General features: G+C 47.7%; 1 protein-coding gene across 1 annotated transcript in view; it reads left to right on the forward strand.

Moving 5' to 3' along the window:
• The window catches only part of HYDIN (HYDIN axonemal central pair apparatus protein), a 427,037-nt gene that overhangs the window by 355,170 nt on the left and 48,597 nt on the right, over positions 1-23,270 (forward strand). The window contains exons 56-67 of the mRNA XM_073307159.1: positions 500-668; positions 5,938-6,176; positions 6,554-6,674; positions 7,835-8,039; positions 11,649-11,884; positions 12,978-13,129; positions 13,228-13,417; positions 14,467-14,575; positions 15,328-15,588; positions 18,077-18,219; positions 19,551-19,769; positions 21,209-21,369. Coding sequence (XP_073163260.1) covers positions 500-668; positions 5,938-6,176; positions 6,554-6,674; positions 7,835-8,039; positions 11,649-11,884; positions 12,978-13,129; positions 13,228-13,417; positions 14,467-14,575; positions 15,328-15,588; positions 18,077-18,219; positions 19,551-19,769; positions 21,209-21,369 — 2,205 coding nt within the window. The remainder of the gene's footprint in view (positions 1-499; positions 669-5,937; positions 6,177-6,553; positions 6,675-7,834; positions 8,040-11,648; positions 11,885-12,977; positions 13,130-13,227; positions 13,418-14,466; positions 14,576-15,327; positions 15,589-18,076; positions 18,220-19,550; positions 19,770-21,208; positions 21,370-23,270) is intronic.

Raw genomic sequence — 23,270 nt, forward strand, 5'->3', positions numbered from 1 at the left:
GTCCTGATTGGCTGTGCCCCACACAGCCACTCTAGGCAGCTTGGAAAACCCTCTCCACTATCCTTTTTGGGGGCGGGGTGTGGCAGGGCCATGAGGCCTCCACCAGAGGGCCTCGGAGGGTCTGGTATACCCCATCACAAGATGTCAGGGTTTTTTTTAAAAAAACTTCTATTTTGCAAAGCATGGGCACATTCTGCATCCTACAAATGAGGAAGTTAGGCATGAAAATGCAGATTACATGCACAGACAGGTGCATACAGAAAACGCAGACCCTTTGAAAATCTGGCCTTGGAAATAAATCAAGCTAAAGTCCACAACTTTAATTTCCATCTGGAATCTCTTGAACAAAGCTGAGTGAGATCTTAATGGCCGTTTCCACATTCCTAAGTGTCTTGTGCCAAGGCTCTTAACTGGGCTTCCTGGCTATGCGACTGGCTCTAGTGTCTTTAACCGAACAGGCCAATTCACAAAGAGTCTTTGTTTTGTCTCCATCCTTCAGCTTCACTCTAGAATCCCCTGAAGCCAACATGCCAAATTTGAACTCTGTCTTCAACATCCAGCCCCAGAAGGGGACTTTAGCTGCTGTTGACCGCCCCACTCAGATCCAGATCACCTTTCGGTCCAAGAAGGAAATAAAAATTGAAGACAAGCCTATCCTGTACTGCCAGGTGAGATGCCTGTAAAGACATTGGCACAGGCCAGGCTGTGATGGCTGTGACAGTAGCTAATGGTGCCCTGTGTCTTGTGATAGCTGTGATCTGTATATTCCTAGTCACACACAAGTGGGGATGCACTGGTTAACTGGGGGATCCAGTGCTACCATCCATGTATTTGTCAAAGCCTTTCATGATGTTCCTAAAGCATGGATGAGTATCCACCTCTAGCTTTGGAATAGGTATTTAAAGAGCCAGCAGTACTGGCCTCTCCAGTCCTAGCTTCTCCTAGGATTGGATTAAGGAGCCTGACCTTGAAAAAGCTCAAGGCTACTCCAAGTTTAGCCTTTCCCAGCCAAGAATTCCCTATAAGAAGAATAATGCAGGACCATAGAAGATTTCACACTAAGCCCTTTTCAGCAGGAGTCACTGTAAGGAATAGTACTGACCAGTCACTGGAGTAGAGAGGCATTCACAGCTGCTCCGTCATAGGTTTCTGTAAGAAGGATGGTTCAGGACTGCTGACTGTAGGAAAGTTCACACCCAGGGATTCCACATCAAGCATTCTCCAATGGGAAATAGTGCAAGAGTGTTGGCAGTGGGGAAACTAGAAGATATCAAATGAACCTAACATACAATAAATGGATTCAAATTGGTGAGGTTATAGATCTCAAAATGTAATTGCAAATGGAGAATCATCATCAAGTGGATGTACTTGCAGTGGGGTCCTGCAGTGATCAGTTCTTGGCTCTATGCTGTTTAACATTTTATCAGTGACCTGGAAGAAAACATAAAATCATCACTGATGAAGTTTGCAGATGACATAAAAATTGGGTAAGTGGAAAATAATGAAGAGGTCAGGTCACTGATTCAGAAGTGATCTAGATTGCTTGGTAGGCTAGATGCGAGGAAAAATATTAATTTTAGTACAGCTAAATGTATACATCTAGGAACAAAGAATGTAGGTCATATTTATAGGATGGGAGATTCTACCCTGAAAAAGATTTGGGGATGTGGTGTATAATCAGCTGAACGTGAGCTCCCAATGTAACACTCTGCCCAAAAGAGCTAATGCCATCCTGGGATGCATGAACAGAGGAATCTCAAATTGGATTAGAGAGGTTATTTTACCTCTTTAGAGACTAACAAATTTATTTGGGCATAAACTTTTGTGGGCTAAAACCCACTTCATCAGATGCATGGAGTGGAACATACACTAGGGAGATATAAATACACAGCATATGAAAAGATAGGAGTTGCCGTACAAAGTGGGGGTCAGTGCTAACAAGCCAATTCAATTTAAGTTGGAAGTAGGCAATTCTCAACAGTTGACAAGAAGGGGAGGAAATCACTTTTGTAGTGTTAATGAGGCCAATGTAAACAAGGTGGCCCATTTCAAACAGTTGACAAGAAGGTGTGAGTATTTAGCAAGCGGAAATTAATTTTTGTAAAAACAATGAGGAGTACTTGTGGCACCTTGGAGACTAAGAAATTGATTTAGTTTCTATAGTGACCCATCATGAACAGATCGGAATATGCATGAGAGGCTGCTAGACAACTCTCTGACAACTCTTAATTGGGGATTGGTCCTGCTTTGAGCAGTGGGTTGGACTAGATGATCTCCCAAGATCCCTTCCAACCCTGATATTCTATGAGTCTATGATTCTACCACATTCTACAGGCCATTACCCTCTGATCTCACTGAGGATTACCAAAAGAAACTACACCATCTGCTCAAGGAACTCTCTGAAGAAGCACAGGAACAAATCCGCACAGACACATCCCTAGAGCCCCACCAGGGGTATTCTGTCTGCTACCCAAGATCCATAAACCTGGGAATCCTGGTTGCCCCATCATCTCAGGCATTGGCACCCTGACAGCAGGGGTGTCTGGCTATGTAGACTCCCTCCTCAGGCCCTAAGCTACCAGCACTCCCAGCTATCTTCGAGACAACACTGACTTCCTGAGGAAACTACAGTCCATCAGTGATCTTCCAGAAAACACCATCCTAGCCACTATGGATGTAGAAGACCTCTACACCAACATTCCACTCAAAGATGGACTACAAGCCGTCAGGAACAGTATCCCCGATAATGTCACTGCAAACCTGGTGGCTGAACTTTGTGACTTTGTCCTCACTCACAACTATTTCAGATTTGGGAACAATGTATACCTTCAAGTCAGCAGGACTGCTATGGGTACCCGCCTGGCCCCACAGTATGCCAACATTTTTATGGATGACTTAGAACAAGGCTTCCTCAGCTCTCGTCCACTACCGCCCCTACTCTACTTGCGATACATTGATGACATCTTCATCATCTGGACCCATGGGAAGGAGGCCCTTGAGGAATTCCACCAGGATTTCAACAATTTCCACCCCACCAGCAACCTCAGTCTGGACCAGTCCACACAAGAGATCCACTTCCTAGACACTACAATGCTAATAAACGATGGTCTCATAAACACCACCCTAGACTGGAAATCTACTGCCTGCTTTACTTACCTACATGCCTCCAGCTTTCATCCAGACCACATTGCACGATCCATTGTCTACAGCCAAGCTCTACGATACAAATGCATTTGTTCCAATCCCTCAGACAGAGACAAACACCTACAGGATCTCTATCAAGCCTTCTTAAAACTACAATACCCACTTAGTGAAGTGAAGAAACAGATTGACAGAGTCAGAACAGTACCCAGAAATCACCTACTACAAGACAGGCCCAACAAAGAAAGTAACACAATGCCACTAGCCGTCACCTACAGCCCCCAACTAAAACCACTACAGCGCATCATCAGAGATCTACAACCTATCCTGAAGGATGATCCCTCACTCTCACAGACTTTGGGAGACAGACCAGTCCTTGCTTACAGGCAGCCCCCCAACCTGAAGCAAATACTCACCAGCAACTACACAACAAAAACACTAACCCAGGAACCAAACCCTGCAACAAACCCCGGTGTCAACTATGCCCGCATATCTATTTAAGGGACACCATCATAGGACCTAACCATCTTAGCCACACTATCAGAGGCTCGTTCACCTGCACATCTACCAATGTGATATATGCCATCATGTGCCAGCAATGCCCCTCTGCCATGTGCATTGGCCAAACTGGACAATCTCTACGCAAAAGAATAAATGGACACAAATATGACATCAGGAATTATAACATTCAAAAACAAGTAGGAGAACACTTCAATCTCCCTGGTCACTCAATAACAGATTTAAAAGTGGCAGTTCTTCAACAAAAAAACTTCAAAAACAGACTCCAGCGAGAAACTGCAGAACTGGAATTAATTTTCAAACTGGACTCCATCAAATTAGGCCTGAATAGAGACTGGGAGTGGATGGGTTACTACAGAAACTAAATCAATTTCTTAGTCAAGCCACAAGTACTCTTCATTGTTTTTACAAAAACTAATTTCCCCTTGCTAAATATTTACACCTTCTTGTCAACTGTCTGAAATGGTCCACCTTGTTTACACTGGCTTCATTAACACTACAAAAGTGATTTCCACCCCTTCTTGTCAACTGTTAAGAATTGCCTACTTCCAACTTAAATTGAATTGGCTTGTTAGCACTGGCCCCCACTTGGTAAGGCAACTCCCATCTTTTCATATGCTGTGATTTATACCTCCCTACTGTATGTTCCACTCCATGCATCTGATGAAGTGGGTTTTAGCCCACGAAAGCTTATGCGCAAATACATTTCTTAGTCTTGTGATGGGGCAAGGCCAGATGACTATAGAAAAGTAGTGGGAGATAGATATATTAGCTCCAGGCTAAACAAATCCCTGGTACCAGGTTAAGTGAAATGGAAGCTGCTCGAGGTAAATTAAGACACCTGGGGCCAATTAAGAACTTTCCAGAAGGCAGGGAGAAGGCTAGGTTGATTGGGACACTTGAAGCCAATCAGGGGCTGGCTGAAACTAGGTAAAAGCCTCCTAGTCAGTCAGGTGGGTGTCCATGTCAGGAGCTGTGGGAGGAAGTTGCGCTGTTGGAGAGGCTGAGTAGTACACACCATATCAGGCACAAGGAAGAAGGCCCTGAGGTAAGGGTGAAGTGGAGCTTGAGGAAGTGAGGGCTGCTGTGGGGGGGAAGTAGCCCAGGGAATTATACATGTCATGTTTCTAAAAGGTGAGCTATCATAGCTGATACTATTAGGGTCCCTGGGCTGGACCCCAGAGTAGAGGGTGGGCCCGGGCTCCCCCCCACACCTTTGCCCCCTGATTAATCACTGAGACTAGGAGACAACAGAGACTGTGCAAGGAAGGATAACTTCTCCTCACCTCCCTCACTGGCTTATGATGAAAATGGCTCAGTAGATTGTGACCGTTGTATCTAGAGAAAGAAGGGTTACGTGGAGGGTCACAGTGAGCCTCTGAGGCTAGCGAAATCCATCAGGAAATGCGGGACCCACGGAGGCAAGGACAGAGCTTTGTCACAGTCTCTAAAGTGCCACAAGGACTCCTCGTTGTTTTTGCTGATACAGACTAACACGGCTACCACTCTGAAACCTATTTTACCTCTGTATTTGGCATTGGTGCAGTCACTGCAGGAATCCTGTGTCCAGTTCTGGTGCCCACAACTCAAGAAGGATGCTGGTAAATTAGAGAGGATTCAGAAAAGAGCCATGAGAATGCTTAAAGCATTAGAAAACTTGCCTTATAGTGATAGACTAAAAGAGCTCAATCTATTTAGTTTAACAAAGAGAAGCGTGAGGGTGACTTGATCACAGATCATAAGTATCTACGCAGGGAACAAATATTTGATAATGGGCTCTGCAGACAAAAGGTCTAACATGATCCAGTGGCTGGCAGTTGAAGCTAGACAAATTCAGACTGGAAATAAGGCATACATTTTTAACAGGGAGGGTAATTAAACACTGGAGCAATTTACCAAGGGTCATGGTGGATTCTCCATCACTAGCAATTTTTAAATCAAGACTGGCTGTTCTTCTAAAAGCTCTTCTCTGGGGATTACTGGGGGGAAGTTCTCTGGCCTGTGTTTCACAGGAGGTCAGGCAATGTGATCCCAGTGGTCCCTTCTGGCCTTGGAATCTGTGAATCTATGAAAGCTCCTAGGGACTTCTGCCAAGTCTTTGCAAGGGTAATCTTAGGAATGACAAAGGCCTTCAAGTCACCAGGGAACTGACACAAGGGGGGAGTGCCTGGCTATGTGTTCCATGGCTCCCGCTGTAGGCAGCAACTCTGTGGATTTATGAAACAGACCAGCAGAGTCCTCTAAACTCCACTTGCCAATCCACCCTCCTCTGCCTAGGTGATTGAGCCCAATGTCTGTGAAGGAGGCGAGACCATTGCCAGCATTCCAGTGAAAGTGTCAGTGAATTCTTTGTTCACTAAGTACAGCATTTCCCCTGCCTCACTCATCAACTTTGGCTCCATGATGAACAGCACCCGTAAGACCTGCAGCTTCACTCTGGAGAACAAAGGCGCTCTTGATTTCAAATACTTCATCGGCAAGCTAATACGAGATCTGCCCATCTCACCAAAAAAGGGGTAAGAGAAAGCACTAGCTAATGCTGACAACTCCGTGCCTCAGTTTCCCCATCTATAAAATGGGGGTGATGACATTGACCTCCATTGTAAAGCACTTTGAGCTCTGCTGATGACAAGTGCTACAGACAAGATCGGGCTTATTAGTGCCCTTCTTTGTAAAGTGCTGGGATTTATGGATGAGAGATTGCATATATGTAATCAGTGTTGTTATTAATGTCCTTCAGCCAGTCATGCACTTGTGTGTATTACATTTGGACACTTGCTCAGAATGGGTGTGCCCCTTCCCAGGGCAATCCCAGCTCTGGGACAGTCAAACCCAGGAGGGGATTGGACACAGTGGAGACCCCAGCACGATGTATTTCTGCTGTTTCTTCCAGACCATCCCACATCAAGCACTCCCGTTCCCGTGACAGCGAGACCCTAAGCAAAATCCCTCCGGTTGGCAAACAAAGCAAGCGCTCAGAATCTCTTCAGAAGGACATCAACTTTGTTGCACAGGTGGGCATAGGTGCCATCTTCTCCTGGCGCTGGTGGGTGCTCACGCGCCCCTGGCCCTGCCCCAACTCCACACTAGCCCTCCCCCCATTCCAACCCCTTCCCCAAAGTCCCCGCCCCAACTCCGCCTCTTGCCCCTATTGGACCCCTTCACCAAATCCCCGTCCAAGCCCCACTTCTTGCCCACCTCCTCCCCTGAGCGCATCGCGTTCCTGCTCCTCCCCCTCCCTCCCACAGCTTGTTATGCCGCAAAACAGCTGTTTCGCGGTGGCAAGCGCTGAGAGGAGAAGCAGGGAGGGCGCGCTCAGGGGAGGAGACGGAGGTGAGGTGAGCTGGGAAGTGGAGGAGAGGGGATGGGGTGGGGAGCTGCCAGGGAGCTGCCGGTGGGTGCAGAGCACCTACCAATTTTTCCCTGTGGGTACTCCAGCCCCGGAGCACCCACAGAGTCAGCACCTATGCAGGTGGATGCATGGTCCACCCCGCTCCTCACATCAGCTGCAGTGTCTGCTAGGGCCCTTCTTCGGTCTGAATTCTTCCGCTCCCCCAGGGACGACCCTGCCTTGGCAGCTAGATCAGAGAATGTGCTGTTCTCATTTACGGTATGTCTGCTCCAGAGCTGATATTCTTTCTTTGGGTGATTTTCTTTCTCACATGCTTTCCCCTTTCTCTCCCCCAATCTTTCTACTCTCATTCCTCCCTCCTACTTTTCCAGGAAGATATTTCTCCTTTTTGTTTTGCTCCCTATCAGAAATCAGGATCCTTGCTGTTTTCCCCTCCCTTTACTTCCCAATCCCCCTTCCTTTGACCAGGGAGGATTAGATGCTGCTTCTTCTACAGTTTGTCAGCATCACTCTTGAGCTGACCAGAAGGTTTCTGGTGCTTCCCCTGCTGCCTAGGGCAGGGGGACTGAGGTAGGTTCCTGAACTTGGCTGTATGCGCATGGCATGACCATTAAACTGACAACCCAATGCTTTATGCATCCTCTTTAGAAGGCTGTTGGAGTACTGAGAGTTTGTTCCAGGTCTTAGCAGCCCCAGGGAATGTGCAGTGATCATGACTGGCTGTAGGGAAGCAAGGAGAAATGAAGGGAGTGGAATGCTCCACTCCTGGGACTGTTAACTGGCAGGATGTCTGAGGCAGGCTTTCCCTGGACTCTTTTGCAGGCTCGCTTCACTCTAGGCATGTTCACAGTGTATCCTGGGTTTGGATCCATCCCTGCAGGAGGCCAGCAGATCATCACAGTTGATTGTTTAGCAGAGCCAGTGGGAAAGTGTGAGGAATACCTGGCCATCGACATCGCTGACAGAGACCCCGACGATAATCCGGGAGGCATCCCATACACCATAATTGCTGAGTCATGCCTACCAGGTATAGACATGTTCCGTACAGCCATTGGCTGAATCACTGCATCCACTCCCTCTTCCCCAAGGAGCATATGGAGAGGGGTTGCATTATCCTTGACACACACCCCCCTTGAGAGAGAACATGGCTCATCTTGAAAATCTCCACTGCCTGCCTCCATTCCTTGCTGGATTTGGCAGCACATTATGGGATAGTAGGTAACCAACTCTCATGCTTCAGAGTGTAAACTGATCACTGCAGGCAGGCTCAGGAAGACATTCCCCCACGCTGGTGTCCAACCTAGGTGTGTTGTATGGAGCAGGGAGGACCCTTTTCTTCTGAGGCATCAGCTGGCAACTGCGGGAGGTAAGAGGCAGGAGCTGACAAACCAGCGATCTGATCCACCAGGGCAGTAAGGGGAAGGGACAGTGACCTCTGACAGCCTGTACAGTTATTTAGCTGTCACAGAGGTATCAGGTATTTCCTAATGTTTCACTGTGTTTTCCCCTGCTTGCTTCTGGCTCAGTCCTGGCTGACTAGAGAGAACGATCATTCCCTGTTCCCCATTGGTCTCGTCCACAGCTGTTGTGGCACCTCTTGGCCTCCCTTTCTCTAGACTGAACATTCCTACTCTCCCAAACTCCATAGGTCAAAGTGGCAAAGAGTCCTGTGGCACCTTACAGACTAACAGATGTATTGGAGCATAAGCTTTCGTGGGTCAATACCCACTTCGTCAGATGCATGTAGTGGAAATTTCCAGAGGCAGGTATAAATATGCAAGCAAGAATCAGGCTAGGGATAAGGAGGTTAGTTCAATCAGGGGGGATGAGGCCCTCTTCTAGCAACTGAGGTGTAAACACCAAGGGAGGAGAAACTGCTTTTGTAGTTGGCGAGCCAGTCACAGTCTGTGTTTAATCCTGAGCTGATGGCGTCAAATTTGCAAATGAACTGAAGCTCAGCAGTTTCTCTTTGAAGTCTGGTCCTGAAGGTTTTTTGCTGCAGGATAGCTGCCTTTAAATCTGCTAGTGTGTGTCCAGGGAGGTTGAAGTGTTCTCCTACAGGTTTTTGTATATTGCCGTTCCTAATATCTGATTTGTGTCCATTTATCCTTTTACGTAGGGACCGTCCAGTTTGGCCGACGTACAGAGCAGAGGGGACTGTATGTTATGGCCAGTGGAGTTCTGTTGTTTTCTCAGACATTCTCAAAACTATGATACCCGCACGAGGAAATAAGGAAACAGATCAACAGAGCCAGATGTGTGCCCAGAAGCCTTCTGCTTCGAGACAAGCCCAAGAAAGAAACCAACAGAACTCCACTGGCCATCACATACAGTCCTCAGCTAAAACCTCTCCAATGCATCATCAGTGATCTACAACCCATCCTGGACAAGGATCCCTCACTTTCACAGGCCTTGGGAGGCAGGCCAGTCCTCGCCCACAGACAACCCGCCAACCTGAAGCATATTCTCACCAGCAACGACACACCGCACCATAGTAACTCTAACTCAGGAACCAATCCATGCAACAAACCTCGATGCCAACTCTGCCCACGTATCTACAACAGAGACACTATCACAGGACCTAACCAGATCAGCCACACCGTCACCGGTTCATTCACCTGCACGTCCACCAATGTAATCTACGCCATCATGTGCCAGCAATGCCCCGCTGCTATGTACATCGGCCAAACTGGACAGTCCCTACGTAAAAGGATAAATGGACACAAATCAGATATTAGGAACGGCAATATACAAAAACCTGTAGGAGAACACTTCAACCTCCCTGGACACACACTAGCAGATTTAAAGGCAGCCATCCTGCAGCAAAAAACCTTCAGGACCAGACTTCAAAGAGAAACTGCTGAGCTTCAGTTCATTTGCAAATTTGACGCCATCAGCTCAGGATTAAACACAGACTGTGACTGGCTCGCCAACTACAAAAGCAGTTTCTCCTCCCTTGGTGTTTACACCTCAGTTGCTAGAAGAGGGCCTCATCCCCCCTGATTGAACTAACCTCCTTATCCCTAGCCTGATTCTTGCTTGCATATTTATACCTGCCTCTGGAAATTTCCACTACATGCATCTGACGAAGTGGGTATTGACCCACGAAAGCTTATGCTCCAATACATCTGTTAGTCTGTAAGGTGCCACAGGACTCTTTGCCACTTTGACCTATGGAGTTTGGGAGAGTAGGAATGTTCAGTCTAGAGAAAGGGAGGCCAAGAGGTGCCACAACAGCTGTGGACGAGACCAATGGGGAACAGGGAATGATCGTTCTCTCTAGTCAGCCAGGACTGAGCCAGAAGCAAGCAGGGGAAAACACAGTGAAACATTAGGAAATACCTGATACCTCTGTGACAGCTAAATGACAGCTAAATGTGACAGCTGGGCATTCTGTCCTCTTCCTTCCCAAGAGAGAGGCTGGCGTCTAGAAGGGCTGGATAGGCTGACGGAGAGACCTGCAGCATATCTGCTTTGCCATTCCCCAGTGGCTGTTGCTTTTTTGCCATGAGGGATCATGAGAAAAGAGTTGGTCTGAGGAATAGATTCTGGGCCAAACCCTGAAGTGTGTGCTTCAGCTGTACTCCATCCTTACTCGGGCAACATGTATCCAAGTCAAAGGAACATAGAATCATAGAATATCAGGGTTGGAAGAGAACTCAGGAGGTCATCTAGTCCAATCCCCTGCTCAAAGCAGGACCAATCCCCAACTAAATCATCCCAGCCAAGGGTTTGTCAAACTGGGCCTTAAAAACCTCTAAGGATGGAGATTCTACCACCTTCCTAGGTGACCCATTCCAGTGCTTCACCACCCTCCTAGTGAAATAGTGTTTCCTAGTATCCAACCTAGACCTCCCCCACTGCAACTTGAGACCATTGCTCCTTGTTCTGTCATCTGCCACCACTGAGAACAGCCAAGCTCCATCCTCTTTCGAACCCCCTTCAGGTAGTTGAAGGCTGCTATCAAATCCCCCCTCATTCTTCTCTTCTGCAGACTAAATAACCCCAGTTCCCTCAGCCTCTCCTCATAAGTCATGTGCTCCAGCCCCCTGATCATTTTCATTGTCCTCCACTGGACTCTCTCTAATTTGTCCACATCCCTTCTGTAGCGGGGGGACCAAAACTGGACGCCATACTCCAGGTGTGGCCTCACCAGTGCCGAATAGAGGGGAACGATCACGGCCCTCGATCTGCTGGCAATGCTCCTACTAATACAGCCCAATATGCCGTTGGCCTTCTTGGTAATGAGGGCACACTGCTGACTCATCTCCAGCTTCTCCTGCTGGCAATAATTGTTGACTCAGACTGTAGTGGGCTCATAAACCCCTCTCAGAGTGGCCCAGCCACCACTGATATAGGACAGAGCGCCACACTGAGTGGGTGCGGGATAGACAAATGTAGGTGATAGAGGCACATTCCTTAAGATCCAGAGGCCTGAGGTTCAATACAAATTGCTGACAGCTCACTCAGGGGTGTGCCATTACCCTGACCCGTGAAAAAAAGGATTCTTGAGTCAAGTTCATCCTGCATTAATGCCACTGAAGTCAGTAGAGTTGCTCCCAAGACAAACTAGGCCTATGTTTCTCAGCCCTGAAGAGAACACACGGTCTCAGCTGTCATGTCTATCTTCCCTCAGCCTTTGTGGTTGATGACATCGGGACCATTTTTGAGGAACATAGGATCTGCAGCAACATCAACCTTTACCAGATCCTGCAGACAGTGGATGGCGGAGGGGTGTTTGTATCAGATGAGAACAAGTTCATCTTCAGTAACGTCCTGGTTGGGCACCAGGCAACAGCTCGGTTCAAGATCGCCAATCTGGGCAGAATTCCTTGTGACGTGGTCCTCGCGGTCAAGCCTGTCTCCAGCAAGGTCAGAATAAGAGCTGAAGGGACGGGTGTGGGACCATCCACTGGAGACCCCACAAGCAAGTTGGAGCAGCATGCAGGGTTTCTGAGATGTGTGTTTCAGCCTTGCCTGGTCTGGACCAGTGTAGGGTAATAGAATGTCACTCCCACCCCTGCCCAATAGTGTTAGACTGCTGCCCAAGCTGATCCCGTGAAGCCGATCCACAGTGAAGCCTCCCGATCAGCCCATTGCTGGCGGTGCCTGGAATGAGGTACGATAAGCTGAGCACTGATCACATGGGATCTGATAAGATATGGATCTGATTAGTAACCACGTACTGTGAGGAAGAATAAAGCAATCCCCAAGGAGTCCTAGAGAGAAATGTCCCCTCTTACCCATAGGAGTGACAGAGTCCCCATTCCTCACAGCAGCCAGTCAGAAGAGCCCAACAAACCGTTCTGTGATAAGTAACCCTAATTATCCCCCCTTCCACTGCCAGACTTGCCAGCATCTCATACTGTGACAAGCCCCTTCCTTAAGTCGATCCTGACCCTTGACAAAATTATACACAGAGAAATGGCACTGATGTGTTGGTCTGCCCCGGCATAAAGCCAGTCTGGGTTGTTTTCAGCACCCTTCAATCTCTTTTCTTCTTCTTCATCTGGATGGCTTTCTCTCATTTAGTCTGGTGTTTAGTGAGATTCGTGATATACACAAAGGGTCTGATGGGCAATAAATCTAGACACTAAAGTGTGGGGTTAACTGAGTGACTAATACAGCCATACAAACAGCTATGTGCTATGCTGCAGTCGTGGCTGCTAAAAAGTGAGCCCTTACCTTTAGTTATCACATACTGTTGTCTCAAATACCCCACTATTTCCCACCACTTGGAACAGGATGGGTTTTTTCTGATCCTGACGGTACATTCGTTAAGTCAAGAAACATGCTGTTTGACATCCCTTCTTGAGACAGGAGAGGAGAACCTCCTGACGGCTGAGGGAAGAGTCTTGCCCCTGTGGCTCTTATACTGTGTATGTTTTGTGTGTGTGAATTCCACTGACTGTGTCTATGGGAGGGGTATTTCATAGCCACCCCTGCTGTCTGGGTTTCCCCTAAGGCTGCTGCCCGCATTAATGACATCTTCGAGGTGGATCCCGTTCGGATGTGCATCCCCAGCCACTCCCATGCCTTTGCTACAGTGACTTTCACCCCACAGACGATGCAGAGCTACCAGTGCATTTTTGAGGCTTTCATTGACGGACTGCCAAGGTAATTTAACCCACTGTTTCCTGGGGGTGGGCTTTCCTGTCCCCTGTGTACATAGCAGGCATGTGCCTGGAACAATGATTTTTTCCTGCTCCCTGCAGCTTGGTCGCTAAATCACGAAATTTAACATTTGATATCACCGGGGATGGGAACTTCCCCCAAGTGACCATCTTGCGCCCTGTCCTCCGCAACAAAAGAGGGAACCCACTGCTCCTCTTCAAGAGGCTCCTGCTCGAGCATTCGGAGAAACTCCCTTTTGTCCTTAAGAACAGTGGCGTGATACCCGTCCAGGTAATAACTTGCTAGGCAAAAGCTTAAAAATGGCAATGAAGCAAATTTTCCTCCTGTTATGGACAAGCCTTATAGAACTTAACACAAATGAAGCCAGTAGAGATGTCTAGAAAGCACATTAAAACTCTATGGAATTGAATATAGAATGAGATCCTTTCTGCATGTGTTTTGAACCATCCGTAGTAAGGATATAATTCTCTATTAAATTCCACAGGATGCTTCTGGAGAACAATAGAAAAGCTCCTATTTTCTATCAGATTCTATAGGACAATTCTAAAGGGGAAGGCTTTTGCCTGTTCATCTTTGTCTCCTTCCCAATAACTTCTTCAATGTCTTCTCCAGTCTGATATTATGGCCCTCTGCACCAGCTCTCCTTTCTGTGCCTTAATAAACCACTAGTTGAAATGGGTGTCAGTCAGCCAAGATCGCGCATGGCTGACTTTCACTTACTTGCCCTTGGGGGTGTCTGATTTTCTGACCAATTTGTCATTCTTAGTTAACAATATCAGAAGACAGCTGGTTTCCTCTTCACAGTTTGGTTATAATTATGAGAATGCTTCTGTTACATTCTAATTCCATTCTGCTCTACATGATTACGTTTTAATACTGTCTAATTACATTCTATTTTATTTGATTACCTTCTAATTACATTCTATGATGTTCTAATTCCATTCTACTCAGTAACATTCTATTCTATTTGATTACATGCTATTATACTATAATTACATGCTATTCTACTTGATTGTAATTAGAAAGTATTAAAATGAATTCTATTTTAATTCTGTAGTTACCTTTTAATACTTTCTAATTACATTCTGTTCTGTTTGATTACCTTCTAATTGCATTCTATTGTATTCAGTTGATTTCCAATTATAATCTATTCAGTTTCAGAGGAATATAGTCTGTTCTATTTGATTACATTCTAATACATTCTAACAGTGAAAGCAATGAGTGTTTGGTTCTCTGGAACATCGGTAACATTCGATGACTCCACTTGCTGCCCCATATCCTAGCCCGTGTTGCCATGCTTTGTGTTTTTCTTTCTCCAGGTGATGGTTGACCTCTTGGATGACTATGGAGTTTTCTCACTGAAATCCAGGCCTACAACTCACTGCCTCTATGTGGCTCAGAGTGAGGGGGATGAATCGGGCAGAGAAGGTAAATGCAATGACGCTGGCAGAAGTGAAGAATTCCAGCAGCTCTCGTAGGGGATGTCTTCACTGTGAAGTTAAGTCAGGTGATTGGCACCCGGGTCTGAGCCCCAAGACTAGCCTAGCCCAGGAGTGAGCAGCTAGGCCAGAAAGTGGTGCCTGAGTTACTGGGTCCTCATTGGTGCTGCAGACACCAGGCCTTCCGGGGCACTTCCCAGGAGTCTTTGTGCCGCAGTGCGTTGAGCTGCTCTGTGATTCTTTCCCAGTGAACTGGGGGAGAATTTGTCCTTCTGGGCACCCGGGGGAATTGTAGGAAGGCATTTGAGGATTACCAGCACTCAAATGGTTTAGCCTGAGTACTTGCTGCAAAGTGGGTGGGTTACTAGCCTGAGAGAAAGCAGTGCCTCACCTGTAGCCGATAGCCATGGACAGGCTAGCTAGCCCTGTTTGAAAGCACCATCGCACTGGATGGAGTGAGGAGGGTTTTGTGTGTGGATGGGAGTCAAGTCGGAACCAGCATTTGAGTAAGAGCCCAAGTTAATTCTGCAGCAAAGACATACTCATAGACCCTGCAGTATGGAGCGAGTCTGTCATGTGACCTCCTCCCTGTGGAACTCAGCCACCCTCCAGGAGAACAAGGGTTTGGGGACAGCCATGCTTTAGCTGGTTTTCCTGTTCAAACCTCTTAGGAATGTCTCCTTCTGTATGTCTGCAACCCTCAGGTCTGATTTCCAGCCCAAATGCTCCATTTCTTTGCAGGAAGGAAACCCCACACAGCCTCCCTAATCCTGCAGAATGGTGAGTCGGCAGAGTTTGATGTGCTTTTCAAACCCAGCCTGGCCCAGCGGGTGGAAGGGAAAATCCATCTGTCAGTGGTGGACAACCAGTATGAGGAAACCTGCATTCAGATGGTGGGAGAGGGCTACCAAGACGATATCACGCTGGAGAACATCCATGGGCTGGTAGCAGAGAGCAACGAGGAGAATGCAGAGGGGCAGCTGGAGGAAGACAGAGTGGAGGGTAAGAGGTGTTGTTGAGAATAGTTTGGCCCCTTTGAGGTTTTTAGAAGATAAATCAGGATTTTGGAATGAATGAGCCTGCTGCTGTTGAAGTCCATGGAAATTTTGCTGTCCGTTTAGCTGACAAGAGCTGGTGGTGTTGGGATTTTGAAGGGGGAGGAAGAAGCTATATAGATTGGTGAAAACCTTCGCTGCTCCAGGAGCTAAGAAGACCAAACTATTGAGAGCAGGCAGGAAGTGGGAACAACACAAGGGCTTAGAAGAGAGGAGACCTTATGTCCAGAGAAAAGAGTGCTGTTAATTGTTAATAATAGAAGAGGAGGGTCAGAAATGGCCAACATGCACTTGGGGAGTATCCCTAAAAGGGACATGTCAGGTCAAACACCCTCTTTCTGTGACATCCAGTGGAGACTGCAACTATACAGGAGTTGCTAGCATGTGTAGTACTTAGTGTTAGAGCCCTACCAAATTCACGGCCATGAAAAACATGACATGGACCATGAAATCAGACTTCCCCCATGAAATCTAGCTATTGGAGAGGCAGAGAAGGGGCAGGGCTGGGGGCACCCCAGTGGGGGGCTGTTGCCATTCACCGGGCTCTAGCTGCAAGTCGGCTGGGCTGTGGAGGGATAGGACTTCCTCTTTCCCTGTATGGCCACTCTTGGTGGGAGATCAGACCCACCTCCGTGTGCTTTCCCTGGCAGCAGAAGCTCCTCAGCTGTGCTATCTTCAGAGCCCAGCTGAAGGCAGCACAAAAGTGAGGGTGGCAATCCCACGGCCCCCCCTACATCAGCTTTGCAACCCCCCATGACCCTCTCCTGTGTTGGGACCCCCACAATTACAACACCATAAAATTTCAGATGTAAACATCTGAAATTGTGAAATTGACCAATTTTAAAACCCTCTGTCTGTGAAATTGATCAAAATGGACAGTGAATTTGGTAGGGCTCTGTGATGAGCTGGATCACAGAAACCCCTTTGGGACAGCCACCTGATGTGTCTAGACTACCTCTGAGCCCGTTTTCCCTGCCAGCTTGGGACTTCAATACCTTGCCTTGTTTGAGCCAGACACGCTTGCCTGCTGCAAACACAGATCCAAGTCTGAACCACGTCCCCCACAAGCTGCAGGCTTAACTGAAAACAGCTTAAGACGTGCTCCTGTTTCCAGCATTCAGATACCCAGCTCCCAATGGGGTCCAAACCCCAAATAAATCCATTTTACCCTGTATAAAGCTTATACAGGGTAAACTCATAAATTGTTCATGCTATAACACTGATAGAGAGATATGCACACCTGTTTGCCCCCCCTTCCCTCCCCCCAGTATTAATACTTACTCTGGGTTAATTAAGAAGTAAAAAGTGATTTTATTAAATACAGAAAGTAGGATTTAAGTTGTTCCAAGTAATAACAGACAGAACAAAGTAAATACCAAGTAAAATAAAATACTCAAGTCTATCCCTAATACAGTAGGAAACTAAATGCAGGTAAATCTCACCCTCAGAGATGTTCCAATAAGCTTCTTTGATAGACTAGCCTCCTTCTAGCCTGGGTCCAGCAATCACTTACACCCCTATAGTTACTGTCCTTTGTTCCAGTTTCTTTCAGGCATCCTTTCGGGGGTGGAGAGGCTACCTCTTGAGCCAGTTGAAGACAAAATGGAGGGGTTTCCCCAGGGGCTTATATAGTCTCTCTCTTGTGGGTGGAAACCCCTTCTCCTCTCTTATGTAGGATCCAGCTCCAAGATGGAGTTTTGGAGTCACATGGGCAAGTCACATGTCCATGCATGACTCAGTTCCTTACAGACCAATGCCACATTCCCAGAAAATCTCAGATGTGGAATTGGTGTCTCTCAAAGTTCATTGTTAGCTTAAGTGTTTCTTGTTTGGGCACTTACTGAGAATAGTCTTTTCTCAAGAAGCTGACCAACTGCGTCACTGAGGCTACTTAAAATCAGTACATAGCCAATATTCATAACTTTGAATACAAAAATGATACATGCATACAAACAGGATGAATATATCCAATAGATCATAACCTTTGCAGAGATATGTTACATGGTATATCTAGCATAAAACATATTCCAGTTATGTCATAATTACACTCATAAGCAAACTTCTATAAAGCATTATGGGGGTGCAACATCACAGGCCCTACTTATTGTGCCTTCTCTACAGCTGAGTTTGTGTATCTCTGTTACACAGGACACCTGAGCGTATGTCCTCCAAGTGGAAAGGTGTGTTGCAGGCTGTAATGTATTGGGGAGGCCTTTTGATTTCAGTGAGTGGGGTGGTACGTGTGTCCGTGGATGAGAGCTGGATGCATTGCTTGAGGAGGGGCTGCTTTAGGAGCTCTCTCTGGTTGAAGCAGGTGTGTATGTGCCAATGGATGGGAAGGAAATCACATGAGGGGAAGGGTGCTGTGCAAGTAGTCACTGCCCTACAAGTGCTATAACCAAATCAGTGAGCATCCCCATTTTCATTCTTTCTAGCTGCCAGAGAAGATCACATCCAGTTTGGGGACTGTCACATCGGGAAGCCCTACCAGGTGACCTTCACGATAACCAATCGCAGCAAAGCAGACGTGATGAGGTTTGAATGGCCTGCTGCGGCTTCGCTTGTCTTCTCTCCCCAGGTATACAGGGACCACTTTGTTTTCCCCATGCACAAGAGGTTGCTCAGCAAGTTATGTGTAGTTAGCAGAGCACTGATGCAGAGCTAGGTGGCAGTGCTCCTCGCTGCCATGCAGGAGCTCCGGTTTGTGTCTTGGGTCAGTTCTCTGAATCCTTGGGCTTGCAAAGGTGGGAGCTCTGTGGGGGCAGAACTGTCAACTCTCGTGGGAGAATCGTGGGATCCTAACCTGCTGGGAAACTGCTCTTGCTCCCAGAGGGCTCTCAGTTGCAGAATTTCTCTTGCTTATAAAGGTCCATTCTCTTTTTAAAGTACGGTGTGATAGAGCTGTGCCTTCCTGGAGCGCCCTCTTGCGGCAGAACAGGCACATCTGCCTCCGTTTCCCTCCACCAGAGTCCCCAGAAATAGCCCAAACAGTCTTTCTCACTACCAATAGCCCTATTAATTTATTACAAAATCCCCTGCACATAACCCATAACAGTACCTCAAGGAGAGCCCTGGTGCCCTCCCTTTGCCCCCATTCTGACTCTGGCGCCCCTCACCACACTTCACTCCCAGTCTTCAGCCCCCTCTGGCCCACCTCCTTCAGCTCTGCAGCTTAGAGAGCTAGCAAGTGTCTCCCTCTGCTGCTCTCAGCCTTCAGCCCTCTCTGGCTGTCTCTGGCTTGGCTCTCTGGCTCAGGAAGGTTTGCCAGCTTCCTCTGGCTCCCTAGCCCTCAGCCCTTTTCAGCCTCCTGGCACTGGCTTTGGCTCTTGAAAGTCAGTAGGCTTCCTGAGGATACCTCCCTCTTTCCACAGAGGGCCTGCAGGGTGCTCTCTACAGCTGGCCTCAGAGACCTTTCTGACCTCCTGACTCCCACCGGCTCTCCCTAGTCCTTTGTAATCCCCCAGGTGCCACTTCGCCCTCTTCATTGGCCAAACTGGGAATGGCTGTTCTGGCACAGGTGAACTGAACCTCCTTCATTTATGGGGCCAGAAACCCTGTGACACAAGGCCACTGAAGGAGACTGAGTTGCTCTAGATTCTGGTGTCATCTGGATGCTGGTATCCAGCTGTGCATCTTCTTCCCATTAGACCCAGATGGAGCAGCTTCCTAGAGGTGGTCCCTCCAGTGTGTTGTTGCTGGTGTCCATGTGGGGAAGCATGCACCACCATTGCCTAGGCTAGCAATAAACAGAGGTGAATCTGGCACCAAATTCACTGCATGGAAAAATAAAGACTCACATTCTAGCCCTTCCATTTCTTCTCCATGTAGCTCACAATAACAGTCCATTCTTTGCTGGCCACAGACTGACCATGGATGAAATAATGGCATTGGCTCTCTGATCCTCTCCAGGTCGGCCACCTCCATGCTGAATGTTCTAAGGACATCACAGTGACTTTGAAATCTAATGTTCCTGCCACCTTCAAAATGCACAAAGTTAAGTGTAAGGTGTCCAGAATCACCTTCCAGCTTCCTGCGGACCAGGTCCCTGACTGGGACGACCGCCTGCATACCGTCAAGTGGGTGGATGCTCTGAGGAGCCTGACGACCACACGCCCAACAAAGAGGAAGGTAAGAAGTGAGATTATGAGATCAAGTGAAACAAACACAATGGCATTTGGAGCCATCCGTGTAAAGCCTAAAGACAAAGGGTCACATTCACTGCTGACTAATCAGCTCCAGCTGTTCTGCACAAATGTTTAACAGCCAGGGTGATGAACCATCGGAACAAACCACCAAGGGAAGAGGTGGATTTTCCGTTTCTGGATGTCTTCCAATCCAGACTGGAGGCCTTTCTGGAAATAGGAGTTAGCCAAGTTGCGCAGTGGGCTACTGAGCGCAGTGCAGGGGCAGCTGGGTGGAATGCTGTGGCCTCAGTTATAATGGAGGTCAGGCTTGATGATCTAATGGTCCATTTTGTATTTAAAATGTCTTAGTCTGATTTCAGTCAGGAGGGAATTAGACCCAGCAGGTTCTAGTTACAGGTTCCTTGTGGAAGAATGACCCTACTTCCCCATTGTGTGTTTCCGTTACCCTACCTGTACTTTGAAATGAGCTCTCTCCACATTTTAACAGCTGAGATTTCCCTCATGAAATCATTACTGTGTGCAGGGTCGTATTAGACAACAAGTGTTAGCAGGTGGCTTCATTAGCTATGTAGCAGGTCGGCTCAGGTACCATAGAAGTATTTTCTTCAAGAACTCTCTCTCTTTATAGCTTTTACCAGGTCAAACCGAAAAACAGAGGTGATGAATGTTTCAAAGTTCTGGAAGGTTGAATGGAAGGTTGCCAAGAAGACAAATATTTTCTTTATCCATAAGAAGTAGCAGTACCTCCAGGCCTTTCCAATCAATTCCCCTCCACCCTGATCCAGACATGTTTGTCTCACCTGAGGTGGAAAGGAAATTCAGTCTCATTTACTCCCAGTCATGATCTGGAGAAAAACACCCACTGCTAAGAAAAAAGGGAAAGTCAGTCCCTGTTCATTCAGCCATGGGCTTTTTTACACAGGTGTCTGCAGTGGTGGGGTCACTGTATTAACAAGGGGTGGGAGCAATGTGATATTGGTCATTCAGGCCTGCACTCCTTTATGTTTCTTCACCAATTCTGATCTGCAGACACCATTTCCTCAACCCCTCTGCTGGAACACAGGGTTGAGACACAGCCACCTCATAGTGCTCCCACAGACAGTTCTCCCTGTCATCCGGGTGGTGTCTGTTTGCTCCAGAACCAGGGATGCTGGAACAATTTTTATAGTGGGGGTGCTGAGAACCATTGAACCCAACTGTAAATCCTGGATACAATGGAAACTACTTCAAGTCAGGGGTGCTGCAGCACCCTCCACACCCCTAGTTCCAGCACCTATGTCCAGATAATCAATGGCAAAGGAATGGGTGACAGAAGGAAAGTTCAGGATGGTTGTGTCTGAATGGCCCTCACTGTTTTGATGGCTCTGGAGAGGCTCAAGTGCTTAGTCAGGTTACTGTTGTTTTTCTCGTTTCTGTCTGAAGGTGATAGAGACAGACCCCGAACCCGCCCACACTGTTCTGGAAGAGAACAGCCGAGAGCTAGAACTTCAAATCAGTGCCATTGTTGATTACACCCAGTTCAAGCTAGAAACTAACTTGGTGCAGTTCAAGGAGACCTTGCTCCTCCAGACCAGGGTGTTCAGGTGAGTAACTGAGATTACACAGGTTTCAGAGTAGCAGCCGTGTTAGTCTGTAGTCGCAAAAAGAAAAGGAGGACTCAGGAAAGCTTATGCTCAAATAAATTGGTTAGTCTCTAAGGTGCCACAAGTCCTCCTTTTCTTTTTTTGAGATTACCCAGGGACAACTCAGAAAAACTGGTTCTTCTTCGAGCGATGTCCCTGTGAGTGCTCCACCTCAGGTGTTGGTGTGTCCCGGCGCCGTTAATCAGAGATTTTCGGTAGCAGTGTTGGTCTGGGTACCGCGTAAGCACTAGTCATCTTGCGGCACCATTGGCACCTCACCTAGCGCCTGTGCCACCCGATCCCCTCAGTTCCTTCTCAGCCATCCGCAGCCTCCGACAGAGTTCATGCAGCGGCAGAGTCCCAACATCTTTTGCTCAACCTTAACAAATCAAACTAGGTTGCTTAGTAGCGTTTGGTAGTTAAGTAGTGCAGTTAGTCCTGGAGTACCTACTTAGCACTTAAGTAAAGAAAAATCTTTTTTTTACATTAGCTTCTTCCGCAGCGGGAAACCCTGTCCCCGCTACAAAATGCCTAGTTCCACAGGATTTAAGAGATGCGGCTCATTCTGCGAAGCCGTGTCCATCTCTGATGGGCACTCCTTCTGTGTCCGTTGCCTTGGGGAGTTGCACATCCCTCAGAAGTGCACTCACTCTAGCAACCTAACAGCGAGAGCCAGGTGCGACAGAAACCCATGCCTAACGCTGATCCTGGTGGAAAAATCACTGCAGCCGGCCTCTGACACAGGTGAGAAAACCCCCCCCTTCTGGTGGCTCCCCAGGCACAGCCTCAACTGAAGAGAGCAGCCAGTCCCCCAAAAATACATGGAAAGAGCCGCAACCTCCCCACATAGAGAGACACAGAAAAAGAAGCAGTTGCCAACCAGGTGGCTGTCCTCAGTGCTGACCTCCACACAGGTAAGCACCTTTGAGGCATCAGGCACTTTCGGCACCGTCCACACCAGGACCTCTGCCGAGCCCCACTGCAAGGAGAAGGAGTTGAGACGTAATCATGTCTCCTTCTCAACGGCACCAACCACTCCGGTGAGAGACACAGTGCCAAGGCCCTCCCCAGTGGCCATGCCCCCATCCCTGGCACCGGTGAGTACATTGGCACCGAGCTACAGACCCAAGACAACACATAAGCCATCGTCACAGACACCAGTACCATCTAAATCAACAGCATCGACATCGACGGTACTGAAACTAATTCTTACAACATAAAGACCTTGCAGTCTCCTCAGTGCTGCAGTCACCTCATTCAGCCCCGACAGTTCTTCTGTGCATACTAATATACAGCAAATGATATCGCCTGTCACCCCACCTATATCGAGCAATGAGAACAATGATCAAGACGGAAGTCACTTTTCATCTCAACACTCTTCACCCACTGCACGGAGGCCACCTTGGGAACCCATGAGACTCAAAACCCAGTACAGACAAGACGTACAATCTTGGTATGGGCAGCCATGGATGTGCCCACCTATGCCCTTCCCCTTGCAATGGATCCCTTGGGACCCTCGAGCGGCATAGAGGGCTCATCATACCAGACCAGCGACTCCAACCAGGGGTGAAATTGGTCACCCACATCATCCCCTAGCTAGGAGACTTCAGAGGTACACAGGAGAAGAGAGAGAAGAAGGCACAGACCAGAGGTCACATCACCTGCACACAAATCATCGTTATCCCCAGATAAAGCTGTAATGCCACTACCCCCTATCACAGCTGATGACTTCAAACAATTTCAAGAACTGTTTAAACGAGTAGCCATCAGTCAAGATATCCCACCGGAGATGATTCAGGATAACCAGCATAAATTGTTACAAATCCTCCAAACATCTTCATCCTCCAAGATAGCTCTCCCGA

Source organism: Lepidochelys kempii, chromosome 12, assembly GCF_965140265.1.
Source record: "Lepidochelys kempii isolate rLepKem1 chromosome 12, rLepKem1.hap2, whole genome shotgun sequence".
NCBI lineage: Eukaryota > Metazoa > Chordata > Testudines > Cheloniidae > Lepidochelys > Lepidochelys kempii.